The sequence below is a fragment of the Sinocyclocheilus anshuiensis genome, unplaced genomic scaffold, assembly GCF_001515605.1.
Source record: "Sinocyclocheilus anshuiensis isolate Anshui unplaced genomic scaffold, SAMN03320099.WGS_v1.1 scaffold775, whole genome shotgun sequence".
Classification (NCBI taxonomy): Eukaryota; Metazoa; Chordata; class Actinopteri; order Cypriniformes; family Cyprinidae; genus Sinocyclocheilus; species Sinocyclocheilus anshuiensis.
Genome location: NW_015552614.1, coordinates 972,239 through 985,900, shown reverse-complemented (window position 1 = coordinate 985,900; position 13,662 = coordinate 972,239). Strand labels below are relative to the sequence as shown.

Sequence of the window (13,662 nt, the reverse complement as noted above, 5' to 3'; positions counted from 1 at the left end):
TTTGAAGTACTAAAATTACTAAAACTGAAATTAGAATTATTTAAATACTTTTATAAATTATAGCTAAATGGAAAAGTATGAAAACAAAAACTAATAAAATGTAAAAATCACATAACACAATTACTAAAACCTAAACTAAAATGAAAACTGAAAATACAAAAATTAAAATACTTCAATTCAATAAATTTAGATTATACAAAACATATATGTGTGTTATGTATGTACCTATGGATTTATGCTTATTAAAGCATTATTAAAGCATTGATTAGTAAGTTTTTATTAAAGCACTGAGCTTAAAAATATGCTAACATCAAACTGAACTGGAATCAGTTTTGAGTTGGGAGCTACAGTATGTGTGAGGCGTGCAGAGCTGTCTTTATATAGCATCCTAAATCAGTCACTTATCAGGTTCCATTTCAGTTCCCTTAGAAGGCAGCTGCCTATGTAGACAGTACGCAGCAAAGCAGCTAAGTAGGTTTATAGCAGAGCTGGCATGTCTACAGTGGAAATTACAACAACTGTATCACTCAGGCCCAAAAACACACACTTACAACCAATATGAACCGAGAAAAAGACCCAAACATCTTTAGTGGACAATACAGAGGGAGGAAGAGCTTTCAGTAAACTACTCAGACATTAATGAGTCTCTCTCTCTCTCTCTCTCCCTCCCCCCTCTCTTTCTTTCTTTATCACTAATGATTTGGTTAATTCTCTTGAAGGAGACTTTGGCTCATGTTGTGCGAGTCGGCTGCCATTGCGAGATAAAATTTTGGCCTGCGTGTTCTAACTGGCAAAGACAAGACCCCGCAGAGGTCACACACAAACAGACGGACAGACACACACACACCGAATCAACACAGCCTTGCGCCTGTAATTGAAAATGACGGGAAAAAACCTTCATGTTAAAACAAGGTGAGTAAATGTCTTCAAGGATGGACTTTATTACATGACAACACATGTAGACGAGGAGGAGGAGAAGAGCGGGAAGATGACACATAAATGAACACACGCGCTAGCATCAATTCTCAAGATGCTTGTAGGATGGGCCTATTAGCCTGTCAAATATACAAAATAATTAACAGCTCACTGGTGTGAAACAAGAATATGTCCAACTGCTAATTGCGTAACCTATGACTGGACATCCTGAGTGAACTAGGGATGAAGAAATACTCATAACTCAATACAGATATATCAAGTATCCAAGCAAAAAAAGTATAGCTGCTGCAAAAATATACAATAGTTAAAGTGTAAAGGTGTTGTTCTGCAATTTTTCGCAGTCGAAACTGAGTCATTTCAATAGGAATCTAGCCAAACTGAGTAGTAATGTCTAAGTTTTGTTGAGATTTTGCTAATGTGACCAATTCTATCAATAAATGCTCTCCATAAAGGGACAGTTCACCCAAAAATAACAATGTACTCATCCTCACATCATTCCAAACTGTTTTTGTCCATAAAATTAAAATCATTTGGATATTGCTGATTATAATTATTATTAATTTCATGCCAATTTGCAGGCATATTCTAATTTCACTACTAAGCGTACATCAGAATCAGATCGACTAAAGTCAGTATTTCCATCCTTATTCCAGAAAATAATTCAAAACAAGATTTTGAAAGCTGCAAATCAATCTGGAATGTAATGAATCTTGTTATAAGTTGGAAAACAAATTACAATCTACAACAGTCTCCTGAAGAGAAACGACAGAATGAATGTCTTTTAAACTTCACCTTCTAAAGCAACAGCAAAGTCAACTCCTTTTATTGAGAATATCCTGACAAACACTCGAAGGCAGTCAGACATAAAGATGCAATACACTGAAATAGCTAACAAAATACCTGAAGGGAACCAACTATATGTTTGGCACCACTTTCAATGTATAAAGGCCTGTATAAAGACTTATAAGCATATTCATTGTGCGCATTATAATCCATTATATGCTTGGTAAAATTGCCGCTAATTGTGTATTTAATACACGCTCATTTAATGCATATGAGTATGCATATTTAATGCACACTCATAAAAGTTTGAATATGAAAGTAATATAATCTATTAGAACTGGTTAAAACTATTAAAATATACAACAGATTAAAATGTTTAAAAAAACATTGCAAAAGCACAATAATGCATAAAGGATGCAATTTTTATATATAATATGTAAAAATGTATTACATACAGATTGAAAATCTGGTATTTATTTTCATTTAAACCTGGTTCTGGAAGTTTGAAAATGTAAAAAAAAAAAATAGATGTTATGATGTAAATTAAGAAATATTTAAGATTTTGCACTATTATAGGTCACTAATCAAATTTGTGACATTGACAATGTTTTAACTTCTTTGTAAAGGTCAGACAAAAAATGCTGCATAAAATGGATCATCGGGTTTTGCAGAAACTTATGGAGTGCCTGACATTTTCTTCAAAAAATGTTTAATTGCAGATTAGATCATCAGCAGCATAAAACTTAGCAAAATAGATGCATTTTCACTAGTGGTGACTTTCAGAACACACTGTACTCTATATAACGAATTTGATTATTATTTGCATATACTTTATGGTTTTATTATGGAATCAGTGAAAATAAATAACATATTGCCTTTTGAGACGTGTGTTTATGTGCCCAGATTTGATTTGAGCATTCATGCATGATCAGCAACAACATAAAGCTTTGCTGCCTGCTTCTGATGTTAGTATACTTCGAACACCTACTGTTCCATAAAACCCATCACATAATCACTCACCATCACAGCAAGCCTGCGTTTCGTCAAATCATTCCATTTGATGTGATTTGATTTGATTGAAACGGAAAAGCAGGGCTGTATTATACTTACAGATGAATCAAAAACATTAAAAAAAGATCCTTTTAAAAACACTGTGGCTGAAGCAATATATCAAACACCAGATCCAGAGATAGTTGTAAATAACTGTTGGCCATAAATCTCATCTAAAGATGAATGAGTATGTAATTTTCCAGATGTGTTAATCCTGATCTGGATATGTTTTAATATGTTTTAATAATAAACTCGACTGGATTACAATCTTTACAGTTAGTGACGGCATTTGAAAGGTTTCGGTGATAAAGGATGAAATTTGCAATGTTCTCAGAGAAATAACATGCGCACTAACATTCACGCTGCAGCAGAAAATTCAGTCTGCCAGTCAGGTAAGAAAAATTAAACATAATTCAAAATACACTACCATTCAAATTTGAATTTTTCTTAAAGAAATTAAAAGTGACAGTAAAAAAAAGAGAATACATTTTAGAAATAAATTAAAAGTGATGTCTATATAATGTTCAGTTAGTGACGGCATTTGAAAGGTTTCGGTGATAAAGGATGAAATTTGCAATGTTCTCAGAGAAATAACATGCGCACTAACATTCACGCTGCAGCAGAAAATTCAGTCTGCCAGTCAGGTAAGAAAAATTAAACATAATTCAAAATACACTACCATTCAAATTTGAATTTTTCTTAAAGAAATTAATAAAAATAGAAATAAATTAAAAGTGACAGTAAAAAAAAGAGAATACATTTTAGAAATAAATTAAAAGTGATGTCTATATATAATGTTTAACAAGAAGTTCATTTCAAATAAATTCTGCTCTTTTGAGCTTTTTATTCATTAAAGAATCCTGAAAAAAATGTATTACTGTTGCGACAAAAATTATGCCACACAACTGTTTTCAACATTGATATAAAAAAAGAAATGTTTCTTGTGCAACAAATCAGCATATTAGAATGATTTCTGGATCATGTGACACCGAAGGCTAGAGTAAAAGCTGCTGAAAATTCTGCTTTGCCATCATTTCAAAATTACATTTTGAAATGATTTTAAGCTGTAATAATATTTAACAATATTACAGTTTTTATTCCATTTGTGATCAACTAAATGCAGCCTTTGTGAGCATAAGAGACTTTCAAAACATTGAAACATTTTACTGACTGAAGTAAAATTCCTTTAGATAATGAATACAGAAACAGAAAAACAACAAAAATACTGATTATAGTGTGTACATGCACAAAGCAATAACTCTCACATTTAAATATGACTGTCAGTCTTAAAACATTGCATTGTGTATGTGGCCATGTTGTGGTTACATTCAGAGAGAGGAAGAAGACCCGGGACTAAGAGAAGGAGAGACAGAAAGGTACTAGTGGTATCTCTAGAGATACAGAGAGGCAGGAACAGAGATTCTGTGAGACAATTAAAAATGCATATGACACCAGGGACAAGTGTCTGATGAATTTAGTTTTAAACCATGCATAATCAACATCTGGCACGCAAGCACAAACAAACAATGTAAACAGAAAGAACAAGAGACAAGAAAAAGACACAGACTGTCAAAATACTTCTAAATGTTTGTTTAAGTGGGTTCACGCATCATTGACAGATTTGACACGAATCTCATATTAGTTATATAGCCGCCCACAGACCACCCAAAGCCAGCTCAACCTGCTGCTGAAAACAAAAACTACAGTTAGGCACTTCCTCTATACCTGTGGGCAGTTCTTGGTCTGAATTGTCTGGTTTGCTGACTTAGCATTGTCCTCTTCTAGAAAATTCTCTTTGTATTTTTAGATTCCGTCTTATTGGTTTAGTAATAAAAAAGCATGTCTAATAAATTGAATTCATAAAACTTTAATAATTAGTTGAATGTTTTTCAATAATAAGGCCCTATGAAATGTTTTATTTTTTCAGAAATTCTGTAATTTAATCTTTTTTCGTTCATTATGATTTAATACAAATTTATTATCAAAAACGGTGGTAATCGAAGGCATAAAAAATCTGTAATTAAACGAAAATTTATATATTTTTTGGCAAACAATGTGTTGCATCGTGAGGTAAAATTAAAAGTGAGTTAAAAATTATTTTAATTCATTAAACACTGAGTAAAATTAAAGCATGACAGGAAAAACTGTGTGATACTTATAAAGATTAAAAATAAAGATTTGATCATTTTAGTACTAATATGTGACCCTGGACCACAAAACCTGTCATAAGGGTCAATTTTGCGAAATTGAGATTTATACATCATCTGAAAGCTGAATAAAGCTGGTTTGTTAATGTATTTTTGGCTATTGCTACAAATATACCCCAGCGACTTAAGACTGGTTTTGTGCTCCAGCGTCACATATTATTATTATTGCTACTTTGAGAAGTACATTCTACTGTGCAAAAGTAATATATTTGCATCACAATTTCTTTAAGTTATACCAAAGTCTATAGAATACCCAAGACGTGTCACTCATATAGTTTTGAATGGGGAAAAATGCAACGCTCAGTTTGGCCGCTCTATTGAAGAAAGTCCCGCCTTCTGAGTAAAAGAGCCAATCGCTAATCGGTAAAGTCTTCGCATCACTGCAGCTGCCGTTAGAAGTTCTGGTTGCTATAGAAACAGTCAGCATTCTGAGATGCACGCTTAGGACTGCGCATTGGCTGGTCTAGCCTGAATAATAAGCATGTTTAACACTATCTGAGCAAAAGAAACAATATTTATGAGACAGTTGTTGTCAGGTTTCATTGGTGATTTCAAATATGAAATTTAATCATAAGCTTGGTGGACAGTTTTGGAGAATTTGATGTTTCCCCATTCAAATGTAAACCATTTTACAACTTAGAAGACACTGAAAATTTTCAAATCCCCTGAAGACTGTTGGGATTGCTGGAAGATTTGCAAGTCTCACCATTGGTGACCAATATACAGTAAGTACTCAGATACAATCTCAAATAATGCCGTTCAGTATTTCATTTATCAGTAAATAATAGAGAAACTTTGAGAAATATTTTAAATGGCAAACTTTTAAATGAAATGCAGATGGGACTAATAACAAATAAAGTAATTTGCACTCTTTATATGACTTAATTATAACAAAAGCTAAAGATGTATCAAATATAGAATCAACACAGAACAGAATGAAATGTTATAATATCAAATTAGGCAGACCCGTTAACTGTGTTAAACATATTTAATTCAATTTACTATAAATGCACTGAAATCAACCCTTGATTTCCAGGAATTCCACAAACTTTTAAGGATTTATAAACGTCTGAACATCTCTGAAGTTCATAGAACGGTCAGCATGCTGATATAGTAGACTTCAGTGTCTATTTATACTATTAATAGTTTTATCTAACAAATCATACATCAATGGAAAGTTTATTTATTCAGATGATATCAGCTTATTTCAGATGTATAAATCTCAATTTCGAAAAAATGACCCTTATGACTGCACTGTTAAAAATTTCCTGTAGAAATTACAGTTTTTTTTTTGTTTTGTTTTAAATAATTGTGAATGGTGCATACACTGGCAGCAGTTCGCCAGTAACTTACTGTAAATTAAACTTGCAGTAAAAATACTGTATTAATATTTACAGTACCATTTAACGTGCTGTAAATGTATTTACAGTATGTATACTGTACTTTTACAGTTTTTACTGTAAAATATACGGTAATTTTATGGTCTTTTCTCCAATAACGTATTGAAATACAAGAAAAATATATAATTTAAATGAAAATAAGCAATGACAATGACAACTATAACTTTACATTTTTTAATTGTTCAATTGTAATCCTTGCAATAACATTTCAATATTTTCACAGATTCAGTTAAGACTCAAACAAAACATTGTTACAGTATGTATACTGTACTTTTACAGTTTTTACTGTAAAATATACGGTAATTTTATGGTCTTTTCTCCAATAACGTATTGAAATACAAGAAAAATATATAATTTAAATGAAAATAAGCAATGACAATGACAACTATAACTTTAAATTTTTTAATTGTTTAATTGTAATCTTTGCAATAACATTTCAATATTTTCAGATTCAGTTAAGACTCAAACAAAACATTGTTATAAACGATTATATACATTACATACTATTCTAACTATTATAGTTAGAAAAAATTCTTAAAATTTATCCTAAGCACAACATATTATGATAATAGTGAATAGTGACGATAGTGAATCTTCAAAAAGAACTCAAACTTTTGTTACACACAAGAAGCATGGACTATTTTTTTCAAAGCTGCCAGCTGAAATACACAAACTCCTTAATAAAGGAGGACACATGAGGGTTCAGGCCAGAGTTTCTCCTTTGCACCATCTTCCCACTTCTTTTGCTGATCTGGAAATATGTGTGTGCTAAATCCACAATTTACATACGAACACCTACAAATATTAATGAGATCCTTCTCTCTCTCTCTCTCTCTCTCTCTGTCTTTCTCTTTCCAGATGTCGTCGTCTGGTTTCCATCCTCTGGTCCAGATGGATGCCTACCCTCTCTTCCTGCTCAGCCTCACTTCACCACAGTCAACATGCCGAGAGATGAGTCACACACGAAACCACATACTTATACTCACAGAAGACAGCATGACACGCTGAAAAAGTCAAATAAAATGACATGCTAGCCTTCATTTCCATGGTTACATCAATTTGGTTGTGCTTTGTCACGTTGACACTATGCACAGTTATATGAGAGGCTCAACTTCAAGCTTCGGTGTTCTAACATCCTGACTTTATGACGACACCTGTCTCATATCCAGTAGAGTTTCATCTGAACACTGTTGGGACATGTCTCAAACTATTAGTATTAATGTTGATATTTGCTGATATGTGAGCATGTTGTGTCCGTTAATATCAAAAGCAGTATCTATGTGCTAATATTCAGCTGGTTATATATATTCATATTGTAATACAACACCGATATTAGAGTGCAAGGTAGGGCTGGGCGATGCCGTTAATATCAAAAGCAGTATCTATGTGCTAATATTCAGCTGGTTATATATATTCATATTGTAATACAACACCGATATTAGAGTACAAAGTAGGGCTGGGCGATGTTTACGATTTTACCGATTAATTCGAATTTAATGTTTTGCCACGATTTTATTTTTTAAAAATCGAGGAATCACGATTTAGAATAGAAATATTACTAAACATTAGAATGAATCACTTTGACAATATAGTAAAGAGAAAAGAATGATCCAACCACATGTCGGCGCACGTGATTAACCGCTCCCGTGTAACACGCTCTGTGAAGGACCATAAGTAGAATATATCACTAGGTGCCATTTAGACAGAATGCGCTTTTGTCTTGACACAGATGCGATGCGGGCAGTGCAATAGGAAAAAATGCAGGACTTTGAACTTGAACTTCTTTTAACTTGAGCACCGCGTTTTTGAATGCCGTTGTGTGAATGAGACGCTGCAATAGAGGCGAGCGCAACAGTCAAACACGTCCATGTTTACATAGAAAAATCAGTGGAAAAGCAGCAATCGAATAAAAACATGTAAAGAACTACTACTGTATATCTGAAATTTCATGTTTGCATCATGGTGACAGGCTGAAAGCTGCTGTTCATTGTTTTTACAGAACATTTATAGCCTAGTTTATAATAGGTCTACTCTACTGGTGTTATACCTTCAGTCATTTTGAATTTGAATTACCTTGACTTTTGAGATTTTTTAAAAAGTATTTTCCTTGTATTATTTCTGAACATATAATATGTATAAAGACAAGATTGTAGAAGATGTAGTTGTAGTTCATGCATCTTTTTTTGCAAAGATATTTAACGTTAACAAGTGATTTGTTTAACATTTACATCATGTTGACAACTTCATCTGTGGTGCACTGAAAATAGAAATTTCTTTAGAGGGTTAATAAAGAAAAAGTTACTTGGATCATGTTGTAGTTACATTTTCAAGCTGACTAGTTAAAAATCGTAAAAATCGAGAATCGGTCAAGCATTCTGAAAAAAAATCTAGATTTAATTTTTTTGCCATAATGCCCAGCCCTAGTGCAAGGTTTCTGAAACAGAATACCATTCATTTCTTAATATTTTTGAAATAAGTCTCTTATGCTTAACAAGACTAATATATATACAGTATATATATATATATATTAGGGGTGGAACAGTTCGCGGAAAAAAATCGAACCGTACGGTTCTCCACACACAGTTCGGCACGCGCAAGGACTGCGGTTCAACTTAAATCTGACAACGCATCTGTAATATGGTTTGCTATAAATAACACGTAAAACAAACAGGGTTCGGCTAATGTATGTTTCTGTTGATGGATGCGCATTCTAGCTTTCCAATACATTACAACAACAGCGATGAAAAAAAAAGTGGACAAACCATTCACTCTTGTTCAATGCGAATGCCGTATGCTGGAATATGAGCAGTCATTTATTCCGTCATCAACCACCAAATGAAGGCTAAGGTGAAAGGGAGGGTGCGCGCGTGCTGATAGCGCGCGCACACAGATGAGACCTGAAGAGCACACGTTGATATCTGGGTTTAAACTAAACTCATTTAAGCTTTGCCAGTTTAAATATTTAAGAGCCAGAGGACGCGAGCTCGCGCGCGCAGTGAGAAGATTTGTGCGTGCGCTCATCTGAAGCTCATTTCTGTACCTAAAAACTAATGTTAGACTTGTCTAAAAAAAACCTGAAAATCACTGTTTATTTTATTTGTATCTTTACTCTTTTGTATTTATTTGTGCTGTTGCTTGTAGTTAGATAGATTATTCTTATTTTCTTTATTTTTGACAGTATAGTTTTTCCCTAAACATAGCACATACCGAACCGTACCGAAACCGTGACTCTAAAACCGTGATACAAACCGAACCGTGAGTAAGTTGAACCCTGAAGTTGAATATATTATTGGTCCCACTTTTTCACAACTTTTGAATTGGAGTGTATTATGTATTTTATTATAAATCAGAAACCTTGTATGCATTCACTATTACTGCAATAAAGACAAATTATCTCAAGAGATTCAATGCTGCATTTACTAAGTTAAGTGTAATTCTGTTTCTATTAGAATTAATTCCTTTCCAAACATCTAATCTTATGCTGTGCTATCTATCTCTACCACAAATTTTAAAACACAAACAAACCCCAATATCAACAAACACATCACACAGGAGGCTCTGGCCCCTTTTAAATCTAGGCAAATACTTGGTTTGTAAAAGTGCTGTGTTCCTGTTGAAATTTTAATATACCAGCAACCGATGAGTCGCCCCTCCAAAAAGCTCAGCGTGGACAAATAAACAAACAAACAAAACCCTAAAAGCTCATAAACTTCTTAAAGGTCAGTACAGAAGGACATAAAAATAATTCTAATGAATCAATTAAAAAGCAGTGATTGTTTTGGTTTAAAATCCCTCCTGCTGTCAGCTCTCTACTCGTCGTCTCTTTGTTCTTTCCCCTTCTTATGTCCTTGTCATATTCATTCAACTCAACACTCTGTTTGTGGAGTTTCAGATCCTTTAAACTACTTTCAACATCTCCTTTCCTTTAAATTTTTGATTAGGAAAAATGACATTTCTCCAATGGTGGATTTGACTGACAGTCGTAAACCTCTTGTCCCCTAAAACACTGCGAAGAAAATTAATGACTTAAAGAGATGATTTTCACATGGAACACTTTCCTTTGCCTTTTGTTCCGTACGTTTTACATTCATTTGAAATGAGATTTATCAAGGTCTTCTGCATGGTACTTTTATGTCATTCTACTTTTGAAAGTAGCTGGCTGTATAAACAGAAAGGTATGAAAAAAATCTGGCTTTAATTAGGAGCAAAAACTGCTTTCTCCTTCACTCCCAGTGGAAAGACGAAATTAATGTCCTTTAAAAGCAACATACAAAATGTGCCACACAACACAAGCTAGTGTTTCTGGAGCATATTGACAGTACAGAGAAATGAGATGGTTGAAAATGTGAAAGGTGAAAGGGAGGGTCAATGTGTTTAATTTAAAAGCACATCCACTTTTAAAAAGTCAGTATTTTGTCCCAGAGAGCAAATCTGAATGAGAACAACATAAAAAAATATTACCATTTCACATCACAATTTTAATCACACATCATATGAACCCAGAAGAATAAATCTAATCTAATAATTTTGCTTTATACAGGTATTGACAACCTACAAATCCACGTAATTGCATAACATTTACCATCATAAAGTTCCTGATAGGCCTGTTTAGTACATCAGCTGTGACATTTAACTAATAACATTCTTAATATCACAAACGGTTTCATACAACAGAGATGATAAGTTAACCCAAAACATATCCGCATTAATTCCAAGCAACATTTTACTCATTAGCAGATTAAATAACTTGCATTGTTAAGTCATTAACAAACATATAATGCTTAACAATCAGTAGTTGATTAAAATCGGAATATATATTTATATACATACAAGCAAATATGTGAATTGTGGAGTTTAATGACTTTTAATCACTAGTTGAATGTACTTCAAATAGTCTCTAAAGATCTGTTCAGCAATTTAACAAAGTTTGTTCATCTTATTAATTAGTTTTACTGTAATAAAGTGATCTCTAAAAGCATTATTCAACTACTTTTGAGCTATTTGTATGTAACATCTAAGTTCCAATAGATACCACATATTGGAAAGCATATCAGAATATGTATTATATACATTCATACACACAAACAAAAGGTAAATGGAAGGGCTGGTTTTGTTTTCCCCATTACGTTCGTTAACAGCCTGTACGTAATACCGGCCCGCGTCTGCTGCTGCCGTCCCCAAAACTACAAGCTGATTGTCCAATGTTATTGCTCTGCAACCAAAAGAGACACACAAAACACATGTAAGAATGGTGAACAAGACTACCCACTTGTGTTTTCATTTCCCTTCTAATCTCAGGGTGACCTGTAACAAATCAATTTGCTTATTTGTAAAACTGTGCAAGGTAAAGTAAGTACTAACGAAAGCACATGAGAATGCTATTATTTTAGTTCTGGATGGTCTCATCGGCGAGAGGGCAACGTGATAATTACTCCTTTCAGCACACATGCACAAATCAATACATCTCTGGACACAATGAAAAATGAGTATGCACAAACACGCGCACACGTCCACTTACATTATGTGAGGCTTTTGCCACTTTTTGAACTGATATTTTTATCTCTTGAGGACAGGAAAAAATAACTCGCCAAAGAAAAACAACAAAATGAATAAGAAAAGAAGGCCAGAGTGGGCTTTCATGTTCCTCTATGGTCTATGTTCAATAGCGCTCTTGTGAGAAATGTCAATAGCACTTTCAAATTTTCACACACACGTGACACAATCACACTTTCATATGAGGCAAATTTTTAAAGCACTAAGAGCTCCACACTTGAGTCACCTAACAGAAGTGTCACCGCCACAACTAGATGTGCCACACCCTGAGACCCTGCAGAAAGCCTGAACAAAATTACAATCCTGTCTGTCAGAACTCCCGAGAGAAACAGACCATTACTGAAAGGACTTTTCTAAAAGTGAAGTACAAGGAAACAGAAAAACAATACAGACAGCTGCTTACACATAAGTGTTGTCACGGTACCAAAATTTCAGTATTCGGTACCGATACCACAGTAAAGTCTATACAGGAGATAAAATTTGACTGTACTTTTATTTAATCCAAACTGTGTTCATATTTAATTTTAAAGGGCTTTTAAAACCTGCTAGAGATATTCAGCCACGAATTACAACTAACTAAAAAAAAACACTTTTTTTCTGACGGACTGATATATGACAAACACTGTTAACATACATTTGTGCATTCTCTAACACGCATATTTTGGTTACACAGTTCATTTAAAAGCCTCTGGAGTGTAAAAATAGTAAATACCATTATGTCCTCATGTTTGCTAACGGCGATGTTTATTTCAATCCGAAATTCAAATTAAAATATGGAATAATATTCCCAACAGAACAGAACTCTAAATATTAAAAATGTAATTGAAACTTACCTGCTTGAACTTGATCGGGGTGTTTTGTTAGTTTGATGCGTTTCCTCCTCTTGAGGTCGCCACTGCTTTTATAAAGAGGTTGCCAGGTTTTCACAACAAAACCCGCCCAATCGCGTTTCGAGGGGGTCCCCCGGTAAAAATCACGTTCCGGGGATAAAATACGCGTGTTTTGGCGGGGTTCCCCTGGTAATTCGCATTTATTATATTATAAACTGAAGCGGGACATGCTGTCATTTTATATGGGGTAAGTTGTCACAATGAGAACTTCTTGTTTTTTGACAGGTTTAAAAAGAATAGTAAACTTAAGTAAAAAAAAAAAACACCTTCTAGAAAATATGTGTGTCAGTCCTGTATTCCGTGTTTTCCTCCCCCACGTGCTTTCCATGACCCAGTTTTCCCTCATGTGCAATTATGTTATTGCTCCCAGGTGTTTCTTGTCATCCCCTCGTCATGTCTTGTGTATTTAAAGCGTTTCCTGTTTTTAGTTCCTGGTCCGGTATTGAATGTTCCTGAATCCTTTCCCTACGTGTGTGTTCCTGCCTGTGTTTAAGAATAAAGACCATTGATGATAATTCTCCTTCGTCTCCTCATCTCCAGCACAGTAGGCTAAGTGTGACAGAATACCGGACCCAACAACAAGTGAGCGGCGCCTCTTCTCCCCGTGTTTTTTCTTTACGTTTTTGAAAGTGTTTTTGTTTTCCTTCCCCCTGCAGGCTCCTAGTTCTGTGGGCTCGCTGCGGTGGGCTCCTGTTCCTGAGTTTAGCCCACGGAGGGCTCCAGTCCCCGATTTTAGCCCAGAGAGGGCTCCAGTCCCCGAGTTTGGCCCTGAGAGGGTTCCAGTCCCCGAGTTTAGCCCAGAGAGGGCTCCTGTTCCCGAGTTTAGCCCATGGAGGGCTCCAG

At 34.4% G+C, this 13,662-nt stretch overlaps 1 protein-coding gene across 1 annotated transcript in view; it reads right to left on the bottom strand.

The window, feature by feature from the left end:
• Positions 1–13,662, bottom strand: part of LOC107665954 (protein sidekick-1-like) — a 211,610-nt gene that overhangs the window by 104,797 nt on the left and 93,151 nt on the right. The window contains exon 5 of the mRNA XM_016457025.1: positions 11,455–11,588. Within this exon, the coding sequence (XP_016312511.1) occupies positions 11,455–11,588 (134 nt within the window). The remainder of the gene's footprint in view (positions 1–11,454; positions 11,589–13,662) is intronic.